Source organism: Strongylocentrotus purpuratus, unplaced genomic scaffold (assembly GCF_000002235.5).
Source record: "Strongylocentrotus purpuratus isolate Spur 01 unplaced genomic scaffold, Spur_5.0 spur5_scaffold_9, whole genome shotgun sequence".
Classification (NCBI taxonomy): Eukaryota; Metazoa; Echinodermata; class Echinoidea; order Camarodonta; family Strongylocentrotidae; genus Strongylocentrotus; species Strongylocentrotus purpuratus.
Genome location: NW_022145615.1, coordinates 7,417,731 through 7,445,171, shown reverse-complemented (window position 1 = coordinate 7,445,171; position 27,441 = coordinate 7,417,731). Strand labels below are relative to the sequence as shown.

At 37.4% G+C, this 27,441-nt stretch overlaps 1 protein-coding gene across 1 annotated transcript in view; it reads right to left on the bottom strand.

Annotated features, from left to right (window-relative positions):
• LOC100893820 (stimulated by retinoic acid gene 6 protein-like) overlaps window positions 1-17,449 on the bottom strand; it is a 32,201-nt gene extending 14,752 nt beyond the window's left edge. The window contains exons 1-5 of the mRNA XM_011663600.2: window positions 17,233-17,449; window positions 14,368-14,453; window positions 7,951-8,087; window positions 2,307-2,436; window positions 1,062-1,104 (exon numbers count right to left, since the gene is read on the bottom strand). Coding sequence (XP_011661902.2) covers window positions 1,062-1,104; window positions 2,307-2,436; window positions 7,951-8,087; window positions 14,368-14,453; window positions 17,233-17,337 — 501 coding nt within the window. The 5' untranslated portion in view covers window positions 17,338-17,449. The remainder of the gene's footprint in view (window positions 1-1,061; window positions 1,105-2,306; window positions 2,437-7,950; window positions 8,088-14,367; window positions 14,454-17,232) is intronic.
• Window positions 17,450-27,441: the final 9,992 nt, after the last annotated feature.

The following is a 27,441-nucleotide window of genomic DNA, read 5'->3' as shown; positions in this document are numbered from 1 at the left end:
AGAGTGTGTATCCTTGCGTAATTGCGTGAGTGGGCGAGGAGGTCCCGAAGACAATTCGAGAACAGTCCCGGGGAGTATAATTAAACTCGACACTTGGTCTAAGATCACGTTTAACTAATGGACAAGTTAGACCTTCTTTGGTTAATCATTTAAAGTGTGATTTTGGACAAAATCTAAAACCCAGCGACGACCGGGTTTGATTGTTTTAAAGTATAATCCTGGCCTTTAGATTAAATTAAAGTAATAACCCGATGACAATTCACGTCAATTATTATGGACAAATTATATATGGATGGAAAGATTTTCTCTTGAAAAACACGAATAATTTGCTAAAAATATCATAGATATCATGGAAAGGCGTAAAGTGCAACTTTGTGGTTAGCTGTGTCTCGCATGTGACGTCACGAATCTTGACGCTCTACGGAGGACAGCTGAAGGCAGATAATCTGGATCTCAAAATCAACATTTTTGAAAGATGTTTAATGCGGGCCCAAACATATTTTGAAGAGGGGAGTTGTTATATTTGTTCAGGAAGGCCTTCCCTTCGCAATGATATGAATTTTGTATCAACTCAAAACACTTTTGATTCTTTGGGTGACTACTTTAAATACATCTAGCCCTTTCTCTCACTCTCTCTCTCTTCCTCTCTCTCATTCTTCATCCCTCTCTCTCGCCCTCCCTCTCCTTTTATCCATCCCTTCCTCCCTCCCTCCCTCCCCTCCTCTTGTTTTTTTCATGCATTTAATCCAATCTAATCAATAACCTTGGAACCAGGGGCATGGGGGCGTGTCCAATCAAATGACAAAACAAAAAATTGGGGAAGAGATAAACGGGAGTGGGCAAGGTTGAAGACAATGTGAAATAAGATAAATACCACCCATCCCATCCCGTCCCTTATTTGTCCTTGGTCTCTCACATGTCATCCAAATAGAACATGTTGTCGTGACCACCCCCCCCCCCCGCCCTCCTGATTCGAGAGCCCAGAGCCCTCACCAACGACTAGACCAATTCTGAACCACTGATTGTAATTGTCCTTAATAGGTTGCAAGCGAGTGACTCACCCCGAATGGACATGTGATGAATTTGGAGATAGTAAAGAACAACCTGTATAAAGATAATACAAGAAACACTTCATTTCCAAATTAATAAGGACAATTAAATTGCTGTACCATACTTTCTCAATAAAGTGATACCTCTGAACACCGACGAGGTCAAAATACTGACAGGTAGTTTCAGGTCGGACTCGATAGGTTTAATGAATTTATCAAAACATATTGTATTTGTATTTGTAACTATCAGGAAATCATTTTACATGGTATATTAATATAGTATTTCACAAAACATAAGTATGATAACAAAATATGAAAAATTGAACACAAATTTGGCAAGTTATATAGTTGAATCTACTTGTAATAATATACCAAATAAAAACGGAAATATTACCTCACTAAATACATAAAACAATCCACTTTTAATAAGCATGTGGAGTTTTTGCTAATAATCCACAATTTAAAAACAATCTTAACTCAATTAGAGACAAAATAAAAATTCATAACAGTCACACTCTTTTAGAAATTCTTTCTAGCTTTTAATGACCTATATGTTAATTGTCCTACTTTATCCGTATCAATTTGAGGTCATGGTGGACTCCCCATCCCCCAAAAAGCTTTTTTAATTTTTGTATTATTCATTTCCATCTTGTTTTCTTTCTTCCTTTCTTTCTTTCTCTTTAAGGGGTGAAACGAGACTGTCTTTAGGGAAAGTCCACCGTAATAAAACGCTTGTATTAATAAAATCAAAAAGCGAAGCAAACAAATTAGTGAAAGTTTGAGCAATATCCGATTACAAGTAGGAAAGTTGTGAATTTGTGAAGTTTTCTAATAGTTAAACACAAATGGGCAACACTGGGACACATCTTGCGAGGTCCTCACCAATTTTCCTTTTACATTAAATGTCTCAAATTTCCATTTATCTAAGTTAATGATGATGGAATAGATTTTTCCATAAAACATATGTGTAGAAACACATTTTCAATAATTATATTTAGGGTGCCCGTATGGTTGAATATTTTCTTGAGGGAAATTTTGCATTTCTGATTTGTTTTAGCAGCGAGCAAATGGGAGGGGATCTCGCAAGGTAAGTCACAGAGTTGCCAAATTGTGTTTGATTGATCGCATAACTGTCTAATTTGATTTTAAATCGGAATTTGCGAAATCTTTTACTGACCTGTTTCTATCAATTTTCTGCTGCTATCAAAACCAACTTAATATCAGGGTAGATGTCTCTTTAAATGGTTGTAGACTTACCAATTGGTGGTATACACAAGTCCAACCACATTCATCGGAATATTGTCAAAGGAGACGCAAAGTGGGAACGGGTAGAAAATGAGACCGACCAAGCAAATCGAAATATATTTCAATATCTCAGACACAAAGGCTGTGGATGAAAAAATGAACGACAGAAAGTAACAAAGATAAAGAAAACAAGAAAGAAAGAAAAAAGAAGGAAAAGAAGAATTTAAAAAAGGTGAAAAAAAGGCCTAATTATAATATGCGATGATAAAAATCAATATCTAAGGCTATTCAATACTTGGAAATGAAACACTACAAACACTGTTTCTTTGACTAACTTATTTTTTCTAACAAATATCCACAGTCAATGAGTAAACTATAATTAAATTAAATGAAAAGAATTATCATCAAAGATCTATCCGGATTTAAAATATAATGCATGAGCCAGGTCTCCAAATGTCAACGAGATTTGTTTTCTGTTTTGGAGCCAAAACAAATTAAATTCTCGACTTTATTAAAAACTGCAATGGCTGTATTTAAATATGGGGTCTAGGGGCAAAGCCCCGGCGTGGTTCAAGGGGCGAAGCCCCCGAAGCTCAAGGGGTATGGGCATCAGTGGCGGATCCAGGAATTTCTTACCGGGGGGGGGGCACAAAATGGCATGGAGTGAAATATATGTAAAACGATAAAGCGACAGAACGAGGCTTTAACGGCGAGGGAGCGGAGCGACCAAGCAGGGGGTGGGTCTGGGAAGGGGTTCTGGGCCCCCTCCCAGAGTAAGAAGTATTTGCAATTTTAGAACCAAATTAGACGCATTTTCAGGCACTTCCTGGAGAAATACGACGTAAAATTCCTTTCACCTACCCCTTCCAAGAGTAGGGATCTTTTGCAATTTGAGAACCACATTTGGCGCATTAATATCCACCGGCACTTCATGGAAATTGGCCTTCTTATTGGTTAGAAGTTAGAGAAAAGTGATCTGTCACGTCGTGAGACGTTGTATAAATTATGCTTTGATGTCGCACAATGCACAAAGACGGGGGTCCGGTACTTCACCAGTAGTACTTGCAAAATTATCTCGAGTGTATAAACTGTGTCGTTATCAGGGTCGTCGCTAGATCTTTTTAATTGGGGGGGGGGGGGGGAGGATGTAGAGGCCGCCGATTACCGACAAAACCAGCCACCAATATTATTAACGACAAATATAAAAATGCCAATGTCCAAATGTCTACAAATTTAACCCTATAAACCCGGGGCCAGGAACTACGTTATTTTTCAGTTTTTCACCTCCCGCGCGAAGCGCGGAAGCTTTGACACTTCATTGAATATTAGAGAAAGAAGACGCTCCGTTGTACTGTTCTCGATAATTAATTCTTGTTTCGCCCCTCCCGCGCGAAGCGCGGAAGCAATGACGTTTCATTTAATTATTAGAGAAAGAAGACGATTCATTGTACCGGTCTCGACTCTTAATCCTTGTCTGAATTCAGTCCCCCTCCCCCGTCCGCGCGAAATGTGGAAGCTTTGACGTTTCAATAAATTATTACTCTTAACCCTTGTCTGAATTCACTTTCGCCCAACCTGCGCGAAGTGCGGAAGCTTTCACGTTTCATTAAATTTATAGAGAGAGAAGACGATTCATTGTACCGTTGAACCGTTCTCGACTCTTAATCCTTGTCTGAATTCTGTTTCCCCCCCCCCCTTTCGCGCAAAGCGCGGAAGCTTTGACGTTTCAATGAATGATTACAATTAATCCTTAATTTCTGAATTCATTTTCGCCCATCCCGCGCGAAACGCGGAAGTTTTCAAGTTTCATTAAAATATTATAGAAAGAAGACGAATCGTTTTAGTGTGTCTTTGTCTGAATTCAGTTCCCCATCCCACGCGAAGCGCGGAAGCTTTGTCGTTTCATTTAATTATTACTCTTAATCCTTGTCTGAAATCATTTTCGCGTTTCATTAATTATTAGAGAAAGATTAGGACGATTCGTTATACCGTTCTCGACTCTTAATCCTAGTCTGGAATTAGTTTTTCCCCCCTCCCGCGCGAAGCGCGGAAGCTTTGCCGTTTCATTAAATTATTAAAGAAAGAAGACGATTCGTTGTATATACCGTTCTCTACTCTCATTCTCGTCTGAATTCAATTCCCCCTTAAGGGCCCCTTAACTGTATATGTGCAATGTTACATGATGCAAGTATGGAATGCATGGAATGCTCGTTCGCAAATCTGTGCATGCTCAGCCCGAGTGGTGGGTAGCCGCATGTTATCTCCCGGCAGTGCTTTGCACAGTAGCTTTTGGATGTTTCCATTTACTGTACCACTTTTTTCTGACCTACCTGACACACTTAATCTGACACACTTTTTTCCTATTCATTTTCTACACAGAGGCATTTTCAAGAGCCATGATCTGTGATTGGCTATTTTGCTAGTAAATATTCATGATTATGCAAATTATTAAGATCGCGCGCACAGTTCATATTCTTTGTTTTGGTCTTGCGAAAAATACGATCAACTTTTCAAAAAGTTCCTGAAAATGACACTTTGAGCGAGAAAATGTTATAATGAGTCAGAGCTCTTTGTAATTTCTGAGGAATGCATGTTGATTTGGTAATATTTAAATGTTATGAAACGGACGTATATTTCTTCTCAGGACCATGTTTTGAGGGGGTAACGGGTTTATTTTTCGCCCAATGAAGTAACTCCGGGAAGCTCCAACACCGGCGCCGCATGCGTCGGAGCTTCGGGTGGTTTCCTTGGTTTCTCGTGGGGGCTAGTAAAACAGCCGATTGGGTGATATTATCGTGAAATCTGCAAAGGGAGTACTTACAATTTTTACATCATAGGGTGCACGACTCCTCAGGGCTCAACTCCAATCACTTGAATGTATAATTTGAAGAAGTCTTCGATGGGAAAAAAAGGTTAATTCGGGGTACTACACCAACGATTCTTCCATGTCGCAGCGTTGATTCAAAATAGCGATGAGAAGGTACGCATGCGCGGCAGTGGCAAAGAAAATATGAATATTCAGGCTATCGAGCGCCGATCGCTCGAAATCGCTGAATATGCACGAGGTTGAGAAGGGCTCTGTATGTTCGAGTCGTGCATATTCAGCGATTTCGAGCGATCGGCGCTCGATAGCCTGAATATTCATATTTTCTTCGCCACTGCCACGCATGCGTACCTTCTCATCGCTATTTTGAATCAACGCTGCGACATGGAAGAATCGTTGGTGTAGTACCCCGAATTAACCTTTATTTCCCATCGAAGACTTCTTCAAATTATACATTCAAGTGATTGGAGTTGAGCCCTGAGGAGTCGTGCACCCTATGATGTAAAAATTGTAAGTACTCCCTTTGCAGATTTCACGATAATATCACCCAATCGGCTGTTTTACTAGCCCCCAAGAGAAACCAAGGGAACCACCCGAAGCTCCGACGCCTGCGGCGCCGGTGTTGGAGCTTCCCGGAGTTACCAATGAAGGTGATTGCAGCCATTATGTTACTGCACGACTGCTAGCCACGGCTGTGGGGCCTCAGCCGCCCCGCCGGTCAGCTGATCGACCTGCTGGGGCCTAATCATACAACATGACTTTGTCTACATAGGACTTGTTTGTAGCATCAGAATTAGAAGTTCAGACGTTGGTCTAGGCCTACATTACCATGTACAGAAACACTGTACAACTTTTACTAATGTAGGCTTAGACGTACGGCTGAACTTCTAATTCTAACATTTTCTCGCTCAAAGTGTCATTTTCAGGAACTTTTTGAAAAGTTGGTCGTATTTTTCGCAAGACCAAAACAAAGAATATGAACTGTGCGCGCGATCTTAATAATTTGCATAATCATGAATATTTACTAGCAAAAAAGCCAATCACAGATCATGGCTCTTGAAAATACCTCTGTGTAGAAAATGAATAGGAAAAAAGTGTGTCAGATTAAAGTGTGTCAGGTAGGTCAGAAAGAAGTGGTACAGTAAATGGAAACACCCGTAGCTTTTGGAAAGGAATTAGTGCCACTGTTAGTGGCCACTATAAGGCCCTTAGTGACTATAAAAAAACATATGCTCTTCCTGGCTATTTGGGAATGGGTCAGTTTGCAAGAGATAATGGAGAAACTAGCATTCTGTGATATCACGAACATTTATACATTACTTGTGAAAATAAGTCATGGTTCAATTTTATTGGGAGGGGGGGGGGGCTGGCGCCCCCCAAGCCCCCCCCCCCCCATCAGTACGCCAGTGACTATGACTACTACTACTACTATTACTACTACTACTACGACGACGACGACGATGACGAAAATAGATATGTCTTGCCAAAGAACATTAATAGGGACTTTTAGAATGAGTGGACGAGAACACGACGAACGCCGACTGATCATGCGTGTCAACGTACTCAACTGCCCATGTTGACTACAATTAGAAATCTTTTAGATTGCACTCGACGATATACATGCATGCAGGAAGTAACACTATGAACATGGCAGACAAAGAAAGAGGACAAAATATACAGTTCCACATTCTACCCTCAACAATAGGCCATTTTCGTAATGTAACCAAATTTAATACATAGGTCTTTGTGAAGTGCCTCAATACAAATTATTTCATTCACCTGATAGGAATAATAGTATTTCAATAGTCAGAATGCAACTGCATATATTAAGTGTTGCTAGATAGGTATAATGTTTGTCCAACCTGGCAACAACTATGCAGTTAGGATCCTGTCTATTGAAATACTATTGAGGCACTTCACAAAGACCTATGCATTAAATTTGGTTACATTACGAAAATGGCCTATTGCTGTGGTAGAACATCCCTTCACTGCTATTATGCAAAAATGTGTAGAACAGGTGAATATGCATGTGACACCTGTTCTACACATTTGTACATAATAGCAGGGAAGGGATGTTCCTTTGTCTACCTGAGGAACTGTGTATTTTATGCGCACGCGGCATATACTAGTACTGTACTAGATTTAGGAAAATCAAGGTTGACACCCTCTCGATCGCCGACTGAGACGACGTGATGCATGCACAGTGCCTTAAAATGACGTCACACGTTGCAGTCAAAGCTTCAAACGTGCAAATCTAAAAGTCCCTAATAGGGACTTTTAGATTTGCACGTCAACATCTTTGACTGCAACGTGTGACGTCATTTTAAGGCACTGCGCATGCGTTACGTCGTCTCAGTCGGCGATCTAGAATGCGTTAACCTTGATTTTCCTAAATCTAGTACATACATACATACATATTGATATTTATATAGCGCCTTTACATGCTCAAGGTACTAGTATGCCGCGTGCGCATAACATATACAGTTCCTCAGGTAGACAAAGGAGCATCCCTTCCCTGCTATTATGTAAAAATGTGTAGAACAGGTGTCACATGCATATTCACCTGTTCTACACATTTTTACATAATAGCAGTGAAGGGATGTTCTTTTGTTGAGGATAGAATGAGGAACTGTATATTTTGTCCCCTTTCTTTGTCCGTGATGTTCATAGTGTTACTTCCTGCATGCATGTATATCGTCGAGTGCAATCTAAAAGATTTCTAATTGTAGTCACCGTGGGCAGTTAAGTACGTTGACACGCATGATCAGTCGGCGTTCGTCGTGTTCTCGTCCACTCAATCTAAAAGTCCCTAATACCGCGGTGTGACCTTACCTTTGACAATGGGGTCTATTAATCCACCCGGTTTGGGGGCTCCCCGGAGAAATAACTGCAGAACGGAACCACTCATGGCGATGAAGGAGAACAAATAGGCCAGACGGTGATCATAATTCCTCAGGAAGTTTACAGGGCTGACAAAATATAAACGAGATAATGATAACAGCAACAACAATAATAACAACAACATAAAACATGTCATTACTATTGCTATCATTATCAATATTATTATGATTTGTATTATTATTATCATTATTATTATTATTATTATTATTATTATTATTATTATTATTATTATTATTATCTTTATTATTATTATTGTCATAATTTAATTAGAAGTAGTATCTTTATTATTACTATCATCATTCTCGTCGTCATCATCATCATCATCATCATCAACATTTCAATATAATGACATGATGTGTGATTTACAGATGAAACAAATAATGGAATAGCAGTTGACGTGTAGCTTAAGTGAGATATATTGTGTGTCGCTTTGGTAGAGAATGAAAAATTGGGATTTTAAAACACGAAAAAGAGATTTTTAGAAATGTAAAAGGGAAGAAATTAATGTACGTGGGTTCACAAAACTGAACCACCTTTGGAGGTAATTCAAAATAAATTTTCCATCATTCTACCGCATAGCTAACGAACAAGTGAAAGTGTCACATCAAATCATTTGCACCAACAAACATGTGGTGTATGATAAATGTTTTATAAAGGCTGGTATGACAGTAATCTAGACTACTTAGGAGACCATTTTATGAGAGATGGTTTCGGTCAAGAGAATACATCATATCGCAGATGCACTCCGAGCGACGAAAATGCAATGCTCTGGTTGACTATGCAAGGCTTAAACGAGCGATACCACTTGTATGGGGCAATAGGTATAAGTATAGTAATTTATTATACATAGTAGGAAATTTGGTTTCCACTGGTTACAAAGTAATACAATACAAGCATATAAATAAAATATTACAAGACAGTGTTAAATATACACATATGACAAACATACATAATGAATCAGGTGATTAATGAGTAAGCCAAGGTATAGGGTAGTAGAAGAGATAATATCAGATTCTATCAAAACTAATATGAAGCTGAATTATGTACTATGATTATTCCATAGTAAATCTTAAAATAATAATGAATACATTAATTATTATCATTATAATTATTTTTATTGTTAATATTATTTTTTATTATTATCAATTACCGTTTTCAGTAGTAATATTACGGACATCGTTATAGTTTAAAAGAAGAATTTATGCATTATTGCACTAGACAAAAATGTGACAACAAATTTCCTTATATGTTAGTTGCAAATGAAGTAAAACATTTTACTGATATGAGTAGCAATCGTTTCTATAGAAAATTGTTTCATAAAGAAAAAAAATATACACTGTTGCTCATAACGGTGGAATATTTTTTTTTATCCCAATTTATGGAATTATTTTAAAAATAATTTAAAAATACTAGATTTAGATAATAGTATACAGTCTCAGATTTTATTGAATAATAATTTGCCAATATGTGTTTTGCGTGACTGCTAAAGCATGTATATTATGCTACTATGTTTATCAACTAGGGGACCTATGCCCTTAAGTCATAAAGGACAGTAATGAGGATTAATGCCTCACAAAAGGGCTCTGATATAGCACATCGACACGGTGTTGATCCTGGGGCCTCACAGTTACGAGGCCATTGCTTTGTCACTGAACCATGACTGTACGCAGCGGGGGCTTTGGTAGGGGGCAGTTTCCATAAATTAAAAAAAAAACAGAAAATGCAATAAATTTTCAATAATTTATTGCATTCTACCCCGGTCCCCAACATAAAAAAATCCTCTGGACGGCCATGCATTATGGCTCAAGGCATGGGCACACAGAAGATTTTTTTATGTTGGGGACCGGGGTAGAATGCAATAAATTATTGAAAATTTATTGCATTTTCTGTTTTTTTTTCAATTTATGGAAACTGCCCCCTACCATAGCCCCCGCTGCGTACAGTCATGGTTCAGTGACAAAGCAATGGCCTCGTAACTGTGAGGCCCCAGGATCAACACCGTGTCGATGTGCTATATTAGTGCCCTTTTGTGAGGCATTAATCCTCATTACTGTCATTTATGACTTAAGGGCATAGGTCCCCTAGTTAATAAACATAGTAGCATAATATAGATGCTGTAGCAGTCACGCAAAACACATATTGGCAAATTATTATTCAATAAAATCTGAGACTGTATACTATTATCTAGATCTAGTATTTTTAAATTATTTTTAAAATAATTCCATAAATTGGGATAAAAAAAAATATTCCACCGTTATGAGCAACAGTGTATGTACAATATCAGACAGAACAATAATTTGTATGTTCCTAATTATGAATATAATTTTTCTAAATGTACTATTAAATACTCAGGGCCGATCTTGTAGAATAATCTCTCGAATGCCTTAAATTGTACCAAAGGTCTTTCAGTTTATAACGAACATATAATTCATGTTAATTTGCCTTCTCCCTTCCTCTCCCATTCCCTTTCCCCCACCCTTTATTGTTTTGTTATTTTAGTTGTTGTTGTTGTAATGTTAGTTACTTAGTTCATGTTTGAAATTTGACTTTCATATATATACTTAAGGGATCGACCATAGAAAGACCTGTATGCTTATTCTCGATCCCAACATTATCTGTCATGTTATATTTATGTTGTAGTCTTTTTTTTTTTTTGTATTTCTATCAGATTGTGGAAATAAAATTGAATTGAATTGAAAAATAAATTCATTCCTTCGAGAACTGTACTTAGGCTAAACACATGTTGCATTTATTGGAGAAAACCCAAATTGCGAGAGTTTAACTTAAAATTACTGTATAATCTATTGCCAGTAAAAAGTAGTCTTTAAAATGGGGAATGTCTAATAACGATGTATGCACAACATGAAATATGAAAGAGGATATAAATCACGCATTTATAGAATTAGCCCTTCATTAAACACCTGAAAGAAATATTACGAGATATATACCAAGTAAAGATATTGACGTTTAGTATCCTACACTTGCTCAAAATAAATTGTGTAAATCACTGTACTTTATTCCTAACTATAGCTTTTCGGACCATTTACAAATTAATTGTCGATCGGAATATTACAGGAATAAACAAAAGAAACGTTGCTTCAAATTAATTTTCCAAAGAGAAATGTAAAAAGATAGCAAAGTCAGTCAAATATTGAATTATCAGTATAATTATTATGTTAACGATAATTCAAATGCTTTGGAAAAACTTAATTTTAATTTTTTGCTATGCCAATTATGATGAGTTTGTCATTATGTAAATTTGATTTGTATCATTGTAGCTTTGAATGTTAAACATGTATACTTAATAAATCCTCTGATAAGGGAGGCAAAGAGGAAAATACAGTCTCTTGAGGTGGTCCAGTTTCCGGTTCAGAGGCGAATCGAGAGCCAGACTGAAATCTCTGCTGGTGTTCTCCAAGGCACACAACACGGCACAATTGTATTTTTAGCCATCATCAATGATGCTTCCTGAGACATTGTCGATCCCATCATGAGGTACAAATATGTGAATGACCTCAATCTCCTGGAGTGTCGTGATCAAAGGGAGGACTCCAACATCCAAGAAGCCGTAACATCTTTGAGAGATTGGTCACTACGCAATCAAATGAGATTTAACCCCCGGAAATGTATATCTATGGAAGTGTGCTTCATGAGAGATGCCCCTCTCCCTTCAACTGTTGTCCTTGATGATGGAGTGATAGCGCAACAGCAGTGTGTGAAACTCCTTGGTGTGTTTATTCAGCAGAACCTCAAGTGGGACAAACAGGTAAATGAGACGCTGAGGAAAGCATATGCAAAACCCCACATGCTTCGACTACTGAAGCATCACAACGTCCCCACAAGTGATCTCCTGACCGTCTTCAACTGTTATTAGGCCAACGATCGAATCCGCCGTCCCCATTTGGAATACAGGGCTCACCAAGGAACACGTCAGAAAACTTGAGAACATCCAGGAAAGGGCACTGAAAACTATCCTTGGACGTGAATTCACACATTATGATGACGTTCTCATCCTTATATATATATATATATATGTACCCTGGTTGATCGGCGAAAACAGATCCGTCTTCAATTTGCTAAGGAACTAAATAAACCAACATGACCCATCCATCACCTGATGCCTCAGGTACCGGAAACCGCCTTTGAAATCGAATCGAATTGAATTGAATTGAATTGACTCCTTTACCACCATCAAAAACATTGAAACAAAAGATATGTAAATGTACAATGACAATGCCAATATAACATAAATTGAAACATGACATGAGTTAAAATACATGGTCTACAGCGATTTACATTATAAAATTTAAAAGAATGGTTATAAGTAAATTTAGTGTCAAGAGTAAAACAATAAATGACTATTTACAATGAGTTTGTTATCGATGGTAAAATAGAGTAAAAAATAGCACATGTGCTAGTCGAGCCTGACTCTCGTTATCTAAAGCCTAAAATAAAGTCAAAGAAAAATACACGATGGGTTTCCAAATCAGAACAAACAAACTCAGGGACAGCCCTATCCCATACTCAGTAAACATGTTAAATGAACTCTAAGTAAACATGTTAAATGAAGTCTAAAGTAAACGTAAACAAAATGTTGATTTTCTTCTTCTTCATGTAACTGAGATGTAACTTGCAAAGCTTCCTTTAACATGTTTTTTATATATATTTTACCAGTATGTTTTGCGGTCGACACTCGGCCAGATTGTGCGTGTGCACATGGGGGGGGGGGGAGGAGTAAAAGATACACTCTGTTATTTTCTCTATGGAGGGAGATTAATCATTAGTCAGGCAATAATTTGTTGTTTTTTATTCTTTTTCTTTTCTTTTCTTTCTCATTCTTCTTCCCCTTTCCTTGTTCTTCTGTCTTTATTCTAGTTCTTTTTCTCCTTCTTTTACTCTTGTTCCTTTTTCCTCCTTTTCCAACTTCTCATTCCTTCATTTTTTTTTCTTTCTTTACTATGATTTACCAACAGTCAAAATGTCAACTAACTATACTAACTACTCCACAGTATAATAATGATAAATATCAATTTTGATGCAGTCTAAATTTGTAATATGCAATATGTTTTTGATATTATATTTCCCAATGTATATTACATTTTTGTACCAATGTTTTTTATGTCTTGTTTAAAATAAATATTTGTCAACTCATCGCAACTCGGCTATGCCGCACTGATGTTTTCATTAATAAACCAGATATCTATCTATCAGATACTCTGAACGCGTCTGGCTTTTGAGGCGAGTTGAACCGCACGGTTATTGTTGTTTACATGCTACAGAGAAGATACTGCACATTAAAACAAAAAAATCACTCAAAATACCCAGTTTATTTTTTATTGCCCGTAAGCATTCTTTAAATATCCTGCAAAATATTTATCAAGACATCTCTGACTTTGCAAATAATAATTAGACTTATTAGAACCTACTAAGTTTGAAAATGATCCTCTGATAAACTATGTAAAACATGTCGCCTCCCAAAATTAAGTTAGAGTGTTTCTCAGTGTCTTTCAGCCAACGCCTCACAAGCCTATGTCAATTCATGTAAACCTCATATTATTATTTTTCTTTTAGTTTTCTACTTTTGTTAAACTCCTGAAGGAAAAAAAGAAAAAGTTCACAGAGATGACAAAGACTTAACTCCGTTTCGTTGACGATCAGCCATGCATTAAGTCTTTCGTCTTCTTTGTGCATGGCTGATCCTCAACGAAACGGAGTTAAGTCTTTTGTCAACTATGTTTGTTGCTACGGCAGGCAGCAAGTGAAAACGAATTCGTTTAATCAAATTATGGAAATGCAAGCATTAATTCAAACATACAGAACTTTGTTATTCCTGGCTCATTTTTCTGATTGAGGTGTCATATGAAAGGGCAAAAACGAAATTTCTAGAGATGAGATTTTAACTTTGAAATTCACATACCTCTCGCCATATGACTTTATGGTACCCTCTCTTCAAATTGTTTTAATCTCTCATGCGTGAAATATGCATCATATGACTAGAGTTGCATCAAATGAAAGAAGAGGATCTAAGCTTTAAAAATATGTGTCATTTATCAATTATAATTATGATTAAGTTATGATAAAACATCGATAATTCTCGGTTTCGTTTATTCTAGGACGCACTGTATTGCACAAAGTAATTTAACATTATACTCCAATATTAACAACGTTTAAAAGATTTAAAAAAAGAAGGAAAAAATTGTAAAGAATAAATTAAATGCAGATTAAAACAAATCCGTATCATATATTTTATGTTAATTAATACAACCCTTTAACCACTTTACCAAGAATATACTAGTGAAGGTCATAAATCAATTAATAACAATATAACTTTGCATTGTTTTGACTTACTAGACAAGACGTGGGCGCTGTCTTCGCCTGACATCCCCACACCTCTCCCCATGTTGGAAACAAGTCAGAAAGATGATCAGGACAATCTGTAGTAGAAAATAATGTTTGGTGTTGTTTTATAACAAACATAATAACAACGATAATAATGATAATGCACTTCACATCTTTCCTAACCTTTCCACACTAAGCCTTGTACGTTTGCCAACGCCTGATGTACTTTAGGGAGCTTCCCTCAGCCAACTCACAGAAGTAGCCTGGTCCTTTAAAAATATTTATGTCTGTGCTTTGTTTTGGTTTCGTCTGATGACACAATAGTCCATTAGACGGTGTCATATACCATGTACATGACCTGGAAAAGTTTATAAGTACAAGGTCTTTTTGTTGATTTGTGTTCTAGATGGGTATTGAAGTAAATTCAGCTTGGTTGCCAGCTTAGCAACCTTGAGCAACTTTTTTAATAGCCATATTAGCATAATCATCTAATTAGCATATGAGCAATATGTAATAAAGTTGCTAATCTCAATCCAGGAAGCCTGAAACCCTGGACAAGACGACTTTTCAAGGGTTTTCTATGACAAGGAATTCATTTATGACACCTATTTTTATTTTAAAGTAATACAATTGTCTTAAATAGCATAATTAGCATAAAATGTACAATATATGGACCTCAATGTCATTGTTTATCTATAAAGCCTAAAAATGGTGCAATGCAACATTTTAAATCACTTTTGAAAGATTAATCATTAATTCATGAGAAGATATTCCATGTATATGTAGTATAATTAGCCTAATTAGCATAATCATCTAATTAGCGTTGCTAATCTTAATCCAGAAAGATTGAAAACATAGATAATATGACTTTTCCAGGGTTTTCCATTACGAGGGATTCAGTTGTGATACCAGTTTTTATTTTTAAGTAATGCAATTGGCTTAATATGTAATTATTGTACTAATAAGCCTAATTAGCATAAATGTAGAATATAAATTATTTGGGACTCTATTTAGCTTCTCAAATTGTATGTCCAATGTGGTGGTTATCTTGGTTGAAAGGCAATGTTGTCGAACCTCATGAAATGTCTAGGAAATGGTCATCATACACATTGAAGGTTGGGCTTCAGTCATTGGATTAATAGAGAGACTGTCGGAAAGATGGTTAAAGCAGATGATAGTGATGGAATTGAATATGTGGTGAGACAGGTACGTACGTAGGCCAGGTATGTTGTATATAACAGTGCGAAATATGATCTGTCTATGTTTACCAAAGCTAGAACCATTGAGAGTACAAGCCCGACGTTGCTCAAGCTTGTGGCAGAATTCTTGGAAAAGTCATATTATCCATGTTTTCAGGCTTCCTGGATTAAGATTAGCAACATTATTACATATTGCACATGCTAATTAGGCTAATTATACTACATCTACATGGTATATCTTCTCATGAATTAATTATTAGTCTTTCAAAAGTGATTTACAATGTTGCATTGCACCATTTTTAGGCTTTATAGATAAACAATGACAATGAAGTCCATATATTGTACATATTATGCTAATTATGCTATTTAAGTCAATTGTATTACTTAAAAATAAAAATTGGTGTCATAAATGAATTCCTTGTCATAGAAAACCCTTGAAAAGTCGTATTATCCATGTTTTCAGGCTTCCTGGATTGAGATTAGCAACATTATTTCATATTGCACATAAAAATTATGCTAATTAGATGATTATGCTAATATGGCTATTAAATAAGTTGCACAAGGTTGCCAAGCTGGCAACCAAGCTGAATTTACTTCGATACCTCTATACTTCAATACTACAATAATAAAATGATGAAGTAGAAACTATACACAACGTTTACACTTTTCTTCATTGGAAACAATTACAGTCACATTTGTATAGTGCTTAATACTACGTTTCTAATTGCTGTACATCGTAAATATCATTATCTGGCCATTGGATTTAATTGCCAATTTGTACATGGTAGTGTACGAAATACAGCCCGATTCAATAAGCATAGAGGTAACCATAACAACGGGGAATAAAAAGCACAACTGACAAGAGCAATCCATGTAATTCCTTCTTTACTACCAGATCATAAAGGAATACAATTATGGCGACACAAGCTCAAATATTTAAATTTTAAATTCACGAGAGCATTTATTATTACTTTATTATTGCTTTTAGGCGTTTTGTTTTCACCACAGCACAATAAAGAATATTTATGCAGTAGCTTATTATCATTATATTAATATTTCCTTTTCAGAACTTTGCGTTACCATGTGAGAAAGGTGGCGAGGATTGGGGTACGCCGTATGAAAATAATAACAAAATATTGTACTAATATCAATCACCAGAGGAAGAGAAGGAAAAGGGGTCATTTTTGCATTATATGTGGGAGCAGTTAGGTTTCTCGGTAAAATAGGCTCTTATATTAAACTCTCATACGAGATGTCCCAGGTTCGATCCTTGCTTGGTGCTTGCTTCCTTGGAAAATGTGTTTTTTCCCACATTAGTCCTTCTCGACCAAGGTGTATTAACCAGATACGTAGCAATGTATGGGTGATCACAGTTACAGAGACGGTTTTATACTAATGTGGCTACCCTGGGTAAAACAAGACCAACATTATTATGGTTTCTCTGAGGTGGCGTGTAGTGGTTCATTCACTTCACCCTCAATTCACTCTCAAAACCCGGCACTCCCGTCTTGTGGCACGGCATTAATCAACATTTTCCACTCTCCACCCCGGGGTAAAAAGGGGGTAACTGGCCATTGCTTGGGCAATGATAATTGCAGGGTCCCCAAGAAGAACACTATTGATGATAAAGGGGGCTCCCTTGGTAAACATAAGTAATATAATAATTATAACTTACCGAGGCTAATGCATTGCCTATCATCCAAAAAATAGTAAGAGAAGATGTAGAAGCACAACGCTCTTGCTCTTGCTCAGCCTCAAAATTGTGATAATACTCCGACATCTTGGGTATGAATCGCCAGAATGAATTATATGTATACAATTGTCTATAATAGCAATTTTCCGTTACAGCAGTTTCACATGCATGCGAATGCAATTATGAACATGCTTAATAGCGTGTTCAATGATGCTGTTTACAGCGCATCGATACACATCGTAAAACTTGGCGCTAACCACGGAATTTGGCTATTCGTGCCGGGGTCCAGACAACTCGCCACAAAGACAACCCGCCCCAAGACAACCCGTCACAATACCCTGGACATCCCGCCACAATACCCTGGACAACCCGCCACAATACCCTGGACAACTCGCCACAGCCTTTTCGGACAACTCGCCACACTTTTTCCCATCATGATTTCTAGATCTAAAATGAAATGAAATTGTCATTTTTCATGATTTTCGTGCTTTTATAAACACAGTCATTACAAAGAATAAAGAATAAAGTTGATTTCCCTAATTGTAACAATAATATATATTGAAATGAAATTGTCATTTTTCATGATTTTCGTGCTTTTATAAACAGTCATTAAAAAGAATAAAGTTGATTTCCCTTGTAACAATAATATACTTCTGATCTAGAGGTCTATAACAGCTGCATTTTTCTGTCCCAGAATTTTTTTATGGTAGGATACTGGAAGCACTGGCGTACTGATGGGGGGGGGGGGGGGGGGCAGGTAATATTAGAATGTAAAGATACGCCAAAGATACATAGCAGCATATTCCTACCATTAAAAAGTTTCCTGAGACATGAACTTAAAAATCGTAGTCGTAACTCGTAGTCGTAGTACGCCTGGCTTGGGTTCGTCCAAAATAGATTCTTGTTGCAAGCGCAAGGAAAATCATCTTTATTCTTTAGAACAGCTCTCAAAATACTCACAATTTCCATGTTTCCTGTCATAACTGTGTTTATAAAAGCACGAAAATCATGAAAAATGACAATTTCATCTAAGATGAGGGATTTTAGATCTAGAAATCATGAGGGGGAAAAAGTGTGGCGAGTTGTCCGAAAAGGCTGTGGCGAGTTGTCCAGGGTATTGTGGCGGGTTGTCTTTGGGCGGGTTGTCTTTGTGGCGAGTTGTCCGGGATTCGGCGTGCCATGCCACGCGTGAGCGTGTTTTGCTCCAATTGAAAACGGTACTAGGGAGCTGTGGCATATCCAGATAAAATAGGTTATAAATAATTATCAGATTATATATTTATATATATTACAAACTATGCGTGTATTATATTATTTATTATTGTAGCTCACAGCACACCGATTATTCAATTCAAATTTATTTCCATGTTTGGTCAAAACAAAGAAATAAATACAATCAACATATAAATATATGTAACAAAGACAAAATCGAAAACATGATTTAGGTAAAATATCTGAAATATCCAATAGCTTTGGTATAATTAATCGATATTAGAAAGTTCTTCTTCTTAACGAATACAAAGCCATGTGCTCATTATTCAAACTGATTTACAGTTAATTGTTATTAATTTCCGAGAGATTTTGAAAGGCAGACGAAAAAAACAAAATATTTAAGTGGGATACATGCTTTTCATGCAATTAGAGAAAATAATTCCAGCATATTGCTTTAAAAAACAAAACATAAATAAATAAATAAATGACTGATAATTATTCGCCGAAATGATACGTCAGGTGCGTTATCGTGCAAACTCTGAATTGTCATCCAAAACATTGCGTCATACATCAACGGATCCGCCATCATGTCCATAATAAAGCTGACATTGGGAGAAAGAAGAACTATAACATTTTTCAAAGTTAGTACTATCATGGAAATGAGCTTTCAATTATTCCCCTGTATCAGATCCACTAAAAAAAAATACGGTGACCGTTAATTTAATAATTTAATAATAATATCAATACACGGGCTGGCTGGTTGTGCGAATAAACCCACGCAAAAAGGGCAAACAAAAATCCAACATTGGCATTTGCTGGATTAAAATGTATAAGGCGCTATCTCGATTGTTCAACGGCTGGTTCAAAAATTATTTTTAAATCGTTATATTTATGGATATTTCAGCCGTGACTGAACCAATTTAGATCGAACAAAGATGATTTCATCATTAACATTGTATGCTCTTTCAAATATGACACTCAATTTTGTATTATTTCACCAACAAAAAATAGTGTAGCGCCCTCTATACCAAAACTCAACTGTCTCTTTAAAGGGAAAAATATGGACTGATTTGTTACTAACGAGAGTAGTGCTTCAAAAGGTTATCTTCTACAGTTAGTGGTTTGGGATGTATAGGCGCAAGCTATGAACCCCACCAGCCAGTATACTCTTGAGGTATAAAGTATTTAAATCCAGGTCTCATTTCATGCATTATTATTGTTTTGACAGATCGCTTGAATTTGCTTCTATAAACACATCGTATGTTCTAATGGATAATAATTGTACCATGTCGAAACGAGAAATCATTATGACCAATTCAATTCAACTCAATTCAATTCACTTTATTTGGCAGGATAACAAAATTAAGTACATAAAAGTCATAAATGCAGTATATTATAATAGGCAAGGACCCCCAAGAAGCAATTTGGGCTTGTAAATGAGGCCCCTCACAAGTTAAACACAACATCAAATCAAATCGGAGGGAAACAAAAGTTACATTTACAAGCTACATATTACATGTATATCACAATAGACGACAGCAGGTATCCACCTTATAGAATTCTCATAGACACACCAACAAACATCGTGTCACTGTTGTCATGCAACTAGAATTCATAGTTTGGTTTATGTCACATACACACACACGCGCGCGCGCGTCAACGGGCAATCATCCGATTCTGCTTTCACATTGCAATTTACACTGACGTTTGGCGGGATTTTCGCCTGGGTTTTTCCCACTAACATAAAAGGCAAAGACACTCAGTGAGATTCCCAGGTTTGCGTCGCTATCAATATTGAAAGGATGTATTGTGTTGAAACTGTGAAACGTTCTCTCTCTCTCTCTCTCTCTCTATCTCTCTCTCTCTTTCTCCGCACTATGCCAGAAGTATTTGTCATAACGACGAGACCGACATGAGAATGACACTACCTGGCGCAAAAGACGAACAAATATTGCATTATAACTTATGTACAATAAGTACAATTACTCGGAAAGAAATATTATATCCAATACAACAAAATCCAACGACTTCATGTCAAAGAAAATCAATGACATTCGCATAAATTTGCATAATTTACTTATTATGTAGAATAGCTGTGTGTATGTGTATCATGGGCGGATCTACGGGGGGAAGGGGGTTACCCCCCCCCCCCCCATCCCTCCTCGGCTGCCAAAGGAAAATGTGATGTGCATAGAAAAACGCAATCATGTGTCCAGACCCACGCAGTATTAGTAGATGGTAGATGCCAGGAAAACATCACTTACGGGGGTTCAAAATAGCCCCCAAAAATATTTTAATTATTATCAATATTATAATTATTATTGAAATTATAAATACTAAATTTTAATCACTCATGCGTGAAATATGCATCATAATGAATTGCATCAAATGAAAGAGGAGGATCTAAGCTTTCCAAATATGTGTCATTTATTAATTATAAATGTGATTAAGTCATGATAAAACATCGATAATTCTCGGTTTCGTTTTTTCTGGGACGCACTGTATATATATATATTGTTCAACGCTTTCAACTTTTGTACGAGAGGTCTCGGTTCGATTCTTGCTCAGTTCTGACATCCTTGGACAATAGTTATGCCCCAAAAATTATTTGGCCTGCATGAAGATATTACAAATACTGGTGTGGCTACCCTCAGTAAAAAAAAAAAAAAACTATAGCTGCCAAACAAAATTCTATTCTTTTGAAATTCTTTGAAATTGATTGAAATTTGTGAATGAGCAATCGATTCCATATGCAAATGTATACAGATGCGAGAAACAATGTCGGAGCTTTAGAGGAATCATTTCAACAGGAGGCATTCGGCGTGTTTCTATCTAAAGCCATTATCCGCCATTATCCGGTTAATGGCCGGTAAGGGATAAAGTTTTCCTAATAGAAACACACTTTCTCCGGCATTATCCGGATAATGCCGGAGAGAGCTTTTACGCGTTCACCGGCAAAATTATCCTTCTTTTAGAAGGATAATGCAGGGGAGGCTAACCGGATAACGTAGATAGAAACACACCCCGTTCCGATTGAGTGCACATGCCGGTGAGAAACCGGAAATAGGAGTGATCACGTGATCGGAAAATTTTACCCCGACACGCGCGACACTACAATCCCGGGTTGACCTAGCAGTCCCACAATACCTTGCGGTGACCTGTTTAGCCAGAGTTCGATGAACTTTTTCACCGCCTTTTTTCTGGCTAGATCGGAGTGGTGTATTTTATCCTGGTAATGCGCGTAGATATTAACTGCTCTTCCCTGGCATTATACGCTTATTTCTTCAACCGGATAATTCAGTATAACTAATATACCCTTTTCACATCTACCAAATATTGCTTAACCCCGGGAAATAGGTGGGGCTAAGGGGGCTCTTAGCCCCACCAATTCCTTCCTTAGCCCCACCAATTACCCGGGGTAATTTTAGCCGGCTTTCTGTTCACATTACGTTTTGCCAAAGTGGGCTAACCCCACAAATAGTACGGGACTATCTGGCCCTGCAAAATAGCAGGGTTAGCCGGGCAATTGCGGGGTTAGCCGGGCAATTGTGGTGCTAAGCTGCGTAGTGTGAATCCGAACCGGGCTAAGGAGAAGCGGGGCTAAGCAACAGCCAATCACAGACAGCGTGGTCGTGTGGTCGTGAATTTGCATTTATCGCGCGCTATGCATGCAGTTCACGTTACGCATGCATGCAGTTCACGTTACGCATGCGCGGTAGCAAAAGCATTAATATTCATGAGCTATCGAATAGTCCGGGGCTAAGGCGAACGTAGTGTGAATCGCTTGAAATTTCTTAACCCCGGCTAAGCACATAGTCCGGGGTTAAGAAAATAGATGTGAACAGCAAAAAAAATAGTATGGGGTTAAGGATAGTATGGGGTTAAGGATAGTCCGGGGTTAAGAAAAATAGATGTGAAAAGGGTATAAGAAGTTGATTAAATGTCTGTTGCATGAATTCATATATGAAATAGGTTTACTTCATAGAAATGTGTATTATTTGGTAGATGTGAAAAGGGTAATAGAAACACGCTGATTGAGTGGCCTGATAATATATTATAAAAAATGGTGAATAAATCACAATATCTCTGTGGAGTATCTAAATAATAATTATAATATTGGATGATCAATTTTCGCGAAATACGTGAAATATTGTTACTCGCTGAAGAAAAATATTTTCACGTATCATCCATTATTATGTGTATTCAGTTCGTTATCTCCAAAGTAAAGTGCGGTGCACGCCTCTGCGCCCATGAATCCGCCTATGTTCAGATCTCTTTTTATCTACATGTGCATGTATTTTCAAATAAAAATTTCTTATAGTCATTTCTTGCATCTAAATCTTAACACTCTGTCAAATTATCTGTTCAAATTTCTACTATTGTTTGCTTTCACTTTTACTACATATTCTTCTTTATATAACTATTTATGCATACACATACTCCTGTATCTTTTGTATTACTTCTCTGACATTGAAGGATTAGATTACCTTCACGAAAAAAAAAAAGTATATGAATGTAAAGCAGTAAATAAAGTGCAAATGAATTCATGTAAAACTGGTGTATAATTTCCTTTATATGTTATGTGTCTGTACATTACACTAGACAAAGTGATGAATGGAAAAAGAGAGAAAGAGAGGTCTTATAAACAAATATCATGAATTTAAAATGAGAAAGAGAGAAAGGGAGAGAGAGACAGAGGTCTTAGAAACAAATATGAATTCAAGAAGTGAGAAAGAGAGGGGGTCTTAGAAACAAATATCATGAATTGAGAGCTAGAGAGAGAGAGGTCTTAGAAACAAATATCAAGAAATGAGAAAGAGAGGGGGGGGGTCTTAGAAACAAATATGAAGAGAGAGAGAGAGGCCTTAGAAACAAATATGAAGAGGGGGTTAATGAGAGAGAAAGAAAGAGGGGTCTGAGAAATACATACGAGAGAGAGAGTGGGTCGAGAGAGAGAGGTCTTAGAAAACAAATATGAATAGAGATGGGGGGGGGGGGCGGGGGAGAAATGGGTCTTAGAAAACAAATATGAAGAGAGATGAGGGGGGGGGGAGGCCTTAGAAAACAAATATGAAGGGAGAGGGGTCAAGAGAATTAGAGAAATTAGGTCTTAGAAACAAATGACATGAATTTAAAAAATGAAAGACGTGATCCCACAATAATAGAAAATGGTACGAGTGCAATATTTAAATCACAGTTTATGTATTACATTACCATTACACATATTATGTCGAGTGTAGTCTGTGTATGTGTCGATATGTGTACACGTGTGTTAGGGGGGGGGGGGGGTCCGAATCAGCAAATGGTTTGAAAGTAGGCTACACGTCAAAAATTGAAACCCTGAAGAAGGCGGAATTAAACCACAAAAACCATAATATTATTTGATTTCTCTCTTTCCTTACTTTGATTAATTCCTTCTCTAATTTCTCTCTTTCTTTCAAGTTAGTTTTTGTTTTCTCTCTCTGCTTATGACATTCTTTGTTTCCTCTCTGTTCTTTAATTATTTATTGTTTTTCTCTATTTCCTTCTGTTGTTATTCGTTGTTTTTCTCTCACTCGTACGTCTCGATACAAAAGTACATGTACCGCGTACCGCGACACTGGACATATAGGACGTACGTTGAGCATTGCAGAAGAGCTACGTGCGCGCGCAATATCTTGTCATGGATAGACTTTTCCCAGTCGGTTCCTTGAAATTTATTGGGAAAAGGTCCAGGCCAGGGTGTAAAACGCAAAGTCGCGGCCGGGGGAGGGTGCATGAACCGGTCTCACCCGGTGAACGAAGAGCAACCTTTTTGGTAAGGGGCGTGGGCAGTGGCCGGGTCCTGTCATATTATATGGCTACCCTTTCCTCTCAACTTGTATTTTCTCTCTTTTGGGGGAACTATACTTCCTTTACATACGAGAATATATCCAGGAATATACCCCCCCCCCCCCCCCCATAGCTAGCTAGCTAACACTCCCTAATTGCAGGTACAGGTTTCGCAGCTGTAAGTCTGCACATTAGACTACAACCGCAGCTGATGGTGTGAATAAAGTCATAATAATAATGTCCTTTGTTACACAAGTAGGTCAGCAGTGCGACTCATGTTGATATGAAACCCGTTCAAACTACACGATTACTTAATTGCTCTTTCAAATGCAACATTCATTTTCGAGGGTATTCGATTACACATCAGAAAGCATCATGTAGGTGTATGAGTGTGTATGCAAGTAAGTGTTGGTTGCGTCTTTGTTTCTGCGTTAACCCTAATAAGGCCCGGGGGGCATTATGCCCCCCCCCCCCCTCCACGTTTTTTCTGATTGCTCGGGAACGCATATGGATGGTGCCCCGCCGCTCGCTGACTTTTTCCTTTCGAGTCTTGCGATCTTTTAAAATAAGTTTTTTGTAAATCGGCCCTACGGCTATAAGGTCAGGTGACCTTTAGTCTTTGCATGTCAGCCCGAAAATCGCTCATTTTCGTGATTTGTGTACAAAACATAAGGAAATGTCATTTTTCCTAAAAATAGATCAAACATTGGTTACTGGGTCTTGTCTAATGTTTAGATGATTGTTTTTGGAGTCAAAATAGTTGAATTGTAGTTAGAAATTAAATAAAACAACAAAAACAATAAAATACACAAGTTAAAAAAACAATGAAATTATCAAATCAATATCAATGTATTACCCATATAGTTATTATTCATATTCTGATTACGTAACATGTCTTTGTCCTGTTCGTCTACGTGACGCACAAAGCTAATAAACTAGCCTTTATTTCTTTAGTACTTGCCATTGTGTTTTTAAGCTTAACTGGTCGTTCTGAACTGAACTTTGAAACAATTAACCACCAATGCACAACATCAACTCTAACCTATATTTTGTTCTTTATAATCAGGAGCGAATCGGAATGAAATTAATATTTGATTCCACGGGCCGAAAAGTGTTGAAAACCGGTCAATTTGTGGCTGGAGGGTCGGTTTAGTAACTCCAGAGTTTATCCCAATTTTAGTTCCTATAACCAATGCAAGAGTGTATATACCGCATTATATCTCTATGGAACGTATCCGTATTTGCTTGGTCGTGATATTTCCAATATACACTGTCGCTCATAAAGGTGGAATATTTATTTTTTATCCCAATTTATGGAATTATTTTAAAAATTATTTAAAAATAATAGATCTCGATAATAGTATACATTCTCAGATTTTATTGAATAATAATTTGCCAATGTGTGTTTTCCTTCTTCTTCTTCTTCTTCTTCCTTTGCTTCTTTTTCATCATGATCATGATCATGATCATCTCATTCTTCTCTTCAATGGGGAATACGACCTCTAATGTAAAGACGTAATATTTTCCATAGCTATAGCTTGCACTCCCTGATCTACATTTGCCACTCTCCACCCAGGTGTTAAATGGGTACCGGTAGGAAGGAATTCCTTAAAATGATGTGAGCGTCGAAATCGGCAGCCTAGCATAGCCGGGTAATGTTGGAGCGCCTTGAGGACCTTCCAAGGTCGATACGTGCGCTATATAAGAATCTAATATTATTATTACTAGCAGGACCCGCGAAAATCCGCGGGATTCTACAGGAGGGGGGGGGGGGCGGGTGGTGTAATATATAGAGACTGTCTAAATTAAAACCACCAAGAACTTGATTTGCCATTCAGGCCATTGAAAAAATATACATGTTTAGCGTCTCCGCCCGCTTCCTTTTTGGGGGCCGCCTCCTATTTTTTTTTATTTATTTTTTTTTTGAAAGAAAAAAAACATGAAAAGCACTGCTAAAATGTATTTCTGATTTTAAAAAAGAAAAAAAAAAAATTGTCGGCCGCCATCTTGAAAAATAGTCTAAATGTCAGGGAAAATGTACGGAGCGGACATTTTAAAAAAAGAAAAAAAAAGGGCCTCCTCCTTCCCATTTTTCGGAAAAAACAGGACGCTAAACATGTTTTTTTTTAAATTTGGCCTTATATAAAAAAATTAAAAAAACGATCCAACTGTACCGGTAGTTATTCTTTAAGCCACTGGAACTGGGTAGAGTTCCGTAGTGTGGCGTACCGACTACGCAGAAATTAGGCTGCGTATTAATGGGAAAATAGTCCCTGCGTAGGTTATATGCGTAAGCTGGCGTACAGGTTTGTTTATGGTTGCTTACTGTGTGGAAAGCTTTTACTGCTTTGTCGATCTGGCGTAGGGTAGCATACTGTTGCGTAAAAAGGCGTACTTTCTGCGTCAAGTTTCTACGCCAAAAGTACGCGAAAAAAATTTAACATGTCGAATTGTTTTCGTTTATCTTGCGTACCCCTTTACGTCCCTCAGCATATAGTAACGTAGGCCAGCGTATTTGGTACGCAATACTACACAACTCTACGTATTGATCCCACGCCATTAATTAGAGACCTGCCAGTGTCACAAATAAAGTATTAAAAATATGCTCATCTGACCTTAATTAAATGTCTAAAACCCTCAAGCTTTCGGGGGTTTGGCCCCTTGAAACCCGTGGACCCTACACCTATATTATATATAGAGGTCTACACTCAACTCGCTGCGATCTGATCTCCGCCCCCCCCCCCCACTTTGAAGAACGTTTCCTGGAGCCTACATGTTACATGGAAGAATGGTGCATGGTGATGCAGATTTTCTTTCTGCATCGATTCCCCCCCCCCCCCAACGATTTTACTCATTACGCAACTGACTGTTTTGCAATGCATGAAGTCACATACTTCTGTCTGGTTGATATTGAACTATTTATATGTAAATGTACAATTCATAACCTTATATAGACTCTAATGCTTTCTTGTAATTTACTGTAAATATTAAGAAACAAATTTATGGCACTTCGGCCTCTACGCTGTTGTGTTGACGGGTTCTTCGATGGATGGATAGACGTATATGTAGTTGTAGGCCTATAGTTATACGAATATTGGCCTGCTTGGCCCCCCAAACTCTTCGACTCTAGCGCAGCTCAGTCAAAGCATCTTCGTCAAAGCGCCCCGG